The sequence below is a fragment of the Penaeus monodon genome, chromosome 10 (assembly GCF_015228065.2).
Source record: "Penaeus monodon isolate SGIC_2016 chromosome 10, NSTDA_Pmon_1, whole genome shotgun sequence".
Taxonomy (NCBI): Eukaryota; Metazoa; Arthropoda; class Malacostraca; order Decapoda; family Penaeidae; genus Penaeus; species Penaeus monodon.
This window is the reverse complement of record NC_051395.1, coordinates 33,327,160-33,334,647: the sequence shown is the minus strand read 5'-3', so window position 1 is coordinate 33,334,647 and position 7,488 is coordinate 33,327,160. Positions and strand designations below refer to the sequence as shown.

General features: G+C 38.0%; 1 protein-coding gene across 1 annotated transcript; it reads right to left on the bottom strand.

Annotated features, from left to right (window-relative positions):
* Positions 1-959: 959 nt before the first annotated feature.
* On the bottom strand, positions 960-1,757 carry LOC119577609 (guanidinobutyrase-like; the record flags this gene model as incomplete). The annotated part of the gene is given in 2 exon segments (XM_037925182.1): positions 960-1,034; positions 1,557-1,757. Coding segments are annotated over 2 exon segments (276 nt in total), but the record flags the coding sequence as incomplete, so codon positions are not given.
* Positions 1,758-7,488: the final 5,731 nt, after the last annotated feature.

The following is a 7,488-nucleotide window of genomic DNA, read 5'->3' as shown; positions in this document are numbered from 1 at the left end:
TGGGCTGTCTTGCCCACCCAGTGGCTAGGTAGACAATCGTGGTGAATTTTTCTTGCTCAGGAAAAACGCGCCGGCCCGGTGACTCGAACCCTCGAACCCCAGATTGCTGTCGTGACAGTCTTGAGTCTGATGCTCTACCCACTGGGCCACCGCGCCTTTTTTTGGCCATTCATATCTCGTCCAATTATGCATCTTTCCTTTCATCAACATTTTCCAATTCCATTTCTTCCTTCTCCGTTTGCTCCTCCATATATCAACTTGTACACTTCACCTAATTCTTTCGCCTTGTTCCCCTTCCTCTTGTTTCCTGCCTTTTTATAAAAGCACGTCCGCTTTTTTAGTTTTCATACTATCTGCCAGAACCCGGCCTCTTCCTGTCATGATCCCAATATTTAATGTCCCAAATTCGCAAAGATTGAACTAGCCCTTTTCGCTGTTCCGCAGAATTAGGGCGATGTAATCTGTGGGTCGCTTACGGGCGACATCCTAACAATGGTGACTCTACTTGTTTGGCTCATTTCATGTAAAGTTTTTGGCGAGATTTTACAGGCGAAGGCCCTTTCCCGACCCCAAACCCCCCCCAATTATCCGGACTATATGTCTCTCTCTATATATTAGAAAAGACAGCCGGTATGCATATTATATATATATATATATATATATATATATAAAAATATATATATAAAATTTTTGATATATAAATATATGTAATTATATTATATATAATACACATATTTCTGATATATAAATATATGTATATATTTTTTTATATATTCTGATATATAGATATATGTATAAAATTTTATAATATTCTGATATATATATATATATATATATATATATATATTATATTATTTTTATTTTTATAAGAATACGGACTCGACCTTACCAGTGCCAGGACAGAAGCCAGGGTCAATAGCGTCGATGTCGAATGAGAGGTAAACTGGTCGATCACGCCATTATGCTTTCACTTCTTTCATCAAAGGCTCCAGGGACTTGTGCCAACACTGGTGCGCTTGGACAATGTGGAAGCCCTGACAACAAAGGTGGCGAAGGTGACATGAGAATTTACGCTGGAGGTAGGAGCGTGGGTAGTTTGTTTCGTGTCCGTTTGTTTGTTTATCTGTCTGTCTGTCTGCCTATCTGTCTCTCTCTAGCTCTTTCAGTTGCTCTCTCTCTCTGTATCTCTTTCTTTGACATATATGAACTTCTCCTGTCATTGCACCTTGACATAGATATGAGTTTTATGTTTATCTCATAAATATTCAAACTACTGTTATGACAGTGTTCCTCTTAAAACACACACACACCACACACACACACACACCACCCCACACACACACCCCACCACACACACCAACCCCACACACCCACACACACACACGCGCACACACACACACACACGCACGCACGCACGCACGCAGGCAGGCACGTACGCACGCAGACACACACACACACACACACACACACAACCCGCGCACACACACACACACACACACACACACACACACACACACACACACACACACACACACAAGGTATGTAAATGACCACACCTTGCTTATCTGCCACGCATGCGCATCCACAGTGTAAGAGGAACCGCGTAGGCCTATCTGCACGGTAGCCTTCGGGTCGATAAGGTCCTCCTCGACCGCTCTCCTGAAGGGCGTGCCGTGGGTGATCTTCGCTCCCAGCATCGAGTCACTGACGTCGTTGTGGGCGTCGACGTGGAGGAGGCAGACAGTGCCGTAGCGGTCCTAAGAAAAATAGTGTCTTTATGATTATTTTATTTATCTATTTACTTATTTATTTTCATATTTTATTATTATTATTGCGAAAGTTTCTTTAGATCTGCTAATTAAAATCAAACACCGAGTCACTACCAGCGACCTAGAGTGATTGAAGTTTGAGGTAATGGAACATCAACAAAAATATGCAAAAATATGCCGAACAATTACAAATTAAAACATCCAGTCAAGTCAATTCACGAACACAAAAATATTTCAAATCGATAAGGCTCTTCTGAGAACATAGTGTGCTTTTTTAAAATTATTTTTGGTTTCCCGGTTTTTGTTCAAAAGTTATCATACCTTTTTTTTAAAAGGCCAGGTTTCCCAAAAAACGGCAAATTTTGGGTTTTTTAAATGCCATCTTTTCCACCTCTATTTCCATCTTTATACTTTGGTTTTTTTTAACATTTTCCCTTTGAGACGTTTCTGTCTAAAGGGTGCTCATACTATAAAATGTAGTGTTTTTTTATTTTGCCCTTGATGACGATTTATTATTATTATTATTTTTATTATTATTATTATTTTTATTATTATTATTATTTTTTAATGCAAACGTTTCCTAGATCTGCAAATTTAAAAATTTAAAACACCGAGTCACTACCACGACCTAGGGTGATTGAAGTTTGGGGCAAGGAACATCAATAAAAAAGCAAAAATTGCAAACACCACAAATCAAAACATCCAGTCAAGTCATTCACTAACACAAAAACACTTCGATCGAAAAGGGTTCTTCTGAGAACTCCTGTGCTGTTTAAGACTTTTTTGGACTTTTTCTAATTTTGGATTTCCCGTAGGTGTTGTTTTTTTTGTCCTTTGACGATTTATTATTTTATTTTTATCTTTTAATGCAAAAGTTTCCTTAGATCGCTAATTAAAATTAAACCTGTGTCACTACCAGCGACCTGGGGTGATTGAATTTGAAGTTTTCAAAAAACTTATCAGTCCCTTTTTTTTAAAAGGGGCCAAAGTGATCCAAACAACATGCAAATTTTTGGTTTTTTTAAATGCTCCCTCTTTTCCCCCTCTTTTCCAGTCTTTATACTTGATATCTTCTAAAATATTTTTCGTTGGGACGTTTCTTCTGAAGGGTTTGCTCATATATATAAACAGGCGGTGTTTATTTTGTCCTTGATGACGAATCTGAACGATTCGCTTGTAAGTATAAATCTGTGTAAATTGGAAAGTTCCAAAAGATTTAGCATTTTTAAACTTCAGTAACTGGCTCTGGGGGTGTTTGTCCCATTTATCTTGATTCCCGATAGAAAATGTTTGCAGATCTTCCAATGCGGTACTTCCCTACTCTGTCTGTTGAATTTTGTACTCTTTATGTTAATTTTTGAGAAACCAACCAAAGGTGATAAAATCGTCTCAACCTTGTTTTCAAAAAACCTACATTTGGGTAAAATGTTGCTTGATAGTTTCTGGTAAACAAACTTCGATCTTGGGCTCAAGAATAAAACTCTCCTGTTTCCCCTTAAGTCCGAGCTTCTATGCCACTGTGGGTCGCGGTTTCATCTACATTAGCTTTTTTTTGCTTCGAGTTGAAACTGTCCGGGGAGAGGATTTTCATGCCCCCTAAGTCAATTTTTTTTCTTGTCCGACCTTCTTTGCTTTTTTTTTTCTATTTAGCACAAAATTTTGGGCGACATATGTTGGTTTTTTGGGCTCTCAGTACCTAATGCCTGAAAAACTTATCTATTCCTTTATTACCCGAGTGTGATTTTTTGGGATTTTCATGTACTCTACAAATTGAAGCCCAAACGTTTTTGGGTTTGATCTAATATTGCAAAGACCATCTTTGTTGTTTTGTACAATAACTCCAACTGCTCATCCCCCCACCTCCTTTACTTCTGGGACTCGGGGGTCCCAAAAGTTGATTTAGATGATACGTTCTGTTGCTGTCAATTGCTTCCTAATTTTGGTGTCATTTGTTTGAGTTCACGTTAAAACTATTTAACCACAGGTTTGCAAGGGTTTTGCTGTTGTTTGTTTTTTTCGAGTTTAATTCCGTTTTCAGGATTTCCTTACTCTTCAGTGCATTCTGTATGTTTTTTTCTTCATCTAATTTTTGTAACCACCCTTCTTTTATCTTAAAAAAATTTATAGGGTTTTTTCCTACTAATTGCTTTATTACAGTATCAACACTTAACTCTATATTGTAATGAACTAGTTTTCCTTTTAAAGGTTGCTTTGCCACTTTCGAGACCAAAAATTCATACCTTGTCTCACTAAAGTCCTTTACGGTTTTCAGCAACCTTCCATTTTTACCATCATTCTAACTGTAAAGTTCAAATCATCCATATAGAAAAAATGATTGATCTTTTTGTCCATGATCTTAATCCCCAAAACCCGTGTTGTTAAGAAACTGGGGGAGTGGGATAATGCCATACAAAAAAAAAGGGGAAAAAGAACGCCCTGGAAGATTTCCACATCTGATTTGCATGTCGTTTGAAATAAGAATACCGTTTTTCGGGCTAGAGTAAATTCGTCTCCCATAATGTCATGCTGCTTCGAAGAAAAAAAATTGATTAAACGGGGAGCCCGAGAATTTCAAAGGGTTTTAAGATTCAAAAGGTGGGACACTGTCAAAGGCTTTTTTATAGTTGATCCAAGCAGTCTTAGATGTCTGTGTTTTGTGTGAGCATTTTCGAGAATCATTTTATTTATGGCATTGATTTTTACCCGTATGTCCTCTGCAAAACCCCTTTTTGTTCATTTGGGGAAAAAAAAATTTTGTTCTTCCTGTGCATGAGGGTTTTTTTCGTTTAAGATTTAAGTAAGTAATTTTATAGGAATTGATAACTTAATGGGTCTGTAATTTTTTTTGGGGTTTCTGTTTTGGGTTATCAAACCCGATCACAACCAGCGACCTAGGGTGATTGAAGTTTGAGGAATGGAACACCAACAAAAACATGCCCAAAAATTTTGCAGCAGGTTTCCTGAGGCTAGCAAAGCAGCACATTACCTCATTATCTCTTCCCTTGTCCATTTAAAACTTGTTTTCTTTTGATTGTTAGTACAAAATCGGTTTTAACCGCGGGCCAGGGGTGGGGCTAAACCCCCTCCAGAGACCTGGTGGGTTTTTTACTATTGGAAGAGGTAGCTCCGTTCTGCCTGAGGGGCCCCCCTTGTTTATCCGTGTGATGGCGACGCTTTATCAGCCACCTCCTACCTTACTTGAGAGGTAGGGTCATTTTAGCCCCCACTCCAAAAGCGGTAACCACGCTAACCCCCAAATGGCATGTCCAGGGCCCCGCGGGCACGGTGTTTGACGAACCACTTACGCCCTCTGGGCATCACAGGGGAGTATCTTCAGGCAAACATTGTTGGGGGTTCCAACCCACCATCCTCTACGTAGACTCCGTTTTAGGGTTTTATTTACCTAAAATTCGAAAAACAGCGGCGTGCTCACCCCGGCGCGGGCGATGGTGTGACATGGGTGTATCCACGCATTTGCATGCGGTTTTGTGTGTGTGTGGTGTGTGTGGGGTTTTTGGGGGTGGGGTGTGTGTGTGTTGGGTTGTGTTGTGTTGGGGGTGTGTTGTTGTGTGTGTGTGTTTACAAAGTTATATGCAAAGGAAACACCTCAGTAAGAAATTGTTTGTTCTGTCTCTCTGCCACTCTATGATCTTGTCAAAATTATTATTATTATAAAAATTATTATTAATTAATATGTTCCTACCTTAATAAACTTGAGTTAATTACCATACAATATTAACATCACCAATAACCTACCTTAATGGCCTGCAGATGGGGTAAGTGATGGTGTGGTCGCCACCCATGGTGAGGGGAATGCAGCCGTCCTTCACTAACTCGCTATAGTGACTCCGGATATGTTTGCACGCCTCGGGCAAACTGGAGAATGTACAGGTTAGGTGTTAATGTGTGTCACACACGCACACATGTATGTGTGGTGTGTGTGTGGTGTGTTGTGTGTGTGTGTTGTGGTTGTGTTTGTGTTGCGGGGGGGCGCGCGCGCGCGCATGTATATAAATGTATACTGTTATAAGAGCACACACACACACACACACACACACACACACACACACACACACACACACACACACACACACACACACACCATATATATTATATATATATTATATATATATATATATATATATATATATATATATATATGTATATATATATATAATATATATATATATTGATATAATATATATATATATATATATATATATATATGCATATATATATATATATATATATATATATATATATATATATATAGATATGTGTGTGTGTGTGTGTGTGTGTGTGTGTGTGTGTGTGTGTGTGTGTGTGTGTGTGTTTACATATGTATACATACAAAGGAAAACAGCCTCAGTAAGAAATTGTTCGTTCTGTCTCTCTGCCACTCTATAATCTTGTCAAAGTTCTCTCCACGTATCCATTTAAATATTCGTCCTTTTCATCTTTGTGTACACTTTACTGTGTTTTATATATATATATATTATATATATATATTATATATATATATATATATATATATATATATATGTATATATATATTATATAATATATATATATATATATATATATATATATATACATATATAGGATATAATATGCGTGATAATATGTAATAGTATCCAGCCCAAGTCAGTGCCGGTAATGAAATGGTGACTATAAAAAAAGAAAAAAAAAAAAAAAGGGGTGAAGGCAATGGCAAACCACCCTCTAAATTTTCCCAAAAAATCAGGGCCCGCGGTGGCCGAATGTTAGAGCGTCGAACTAAACACTGCACGACGGCAATCTGATTTTCGGGGGGTTTGAGTCACCGCCGGCGCGTTGTTCCCTTGGGCAGGAACTTCACCTCGTTGCCTACCTAGCCATTGGGGGGCCCAGCCAGCCCAAGTCAGTTTGGTCCCAAGCCCGGTAAAATAGAGAAAGATTACCTAAAAAAAGGTAAAACCGGCACTCTCCGTGGAAAGGAACTGGGGACCCCACCAGTACCCCTCCAAGAGCATCACAACAGAAAACTACAATTAATATCATGCTGGACCCACGGCGGCTAGACATGAACCTACCCGTTAAAAAAAAGAAAAAATATGTATGTATATATATACATAATTTTATATATAATATCTATATATTAATAATATATTATATCCCAAATATTACATCATAATATATTATAAATAATTATTTTAATTTGTATGTATATATATACTTACATATATATATATATTTATAATATATATATAATATATTAATATATATAATAATATATTATATATATATATATAGATGTTACATATATATTTATATATATATATATTATATATATATATTATATAAAATATATATATGTATATAAAATACAACTATTCTTTCTTCTTTTAAAAGGTAGGTTCATGTCTGGCCGCCCTGGTCACACATGATACTTAATTGTAGTTTTTTATGTTGTGATCCTTGGAGTGAGTACGTGGGAGGGTCCCAGTTCCTTTCCACGGGGAGTGCCCTGTTACCTTTTTTTTGGTAAACTTCTCTCTATTTTTATCCGGGCTTGGGACCCAACACTGATTGGGCTGGCTTGGCCACCCAGTGGTGGTAGGCAAACGAGGTGAAGTTCCTTGCCCAAGGGGAAAAACGCGCCGGGCCCGGGGACTCAAAACCCCCGAACTCAAAGGGGGGGTTTGGGGGGGGCCCCCCTTTTTGGACCCCCGTTTTTTTT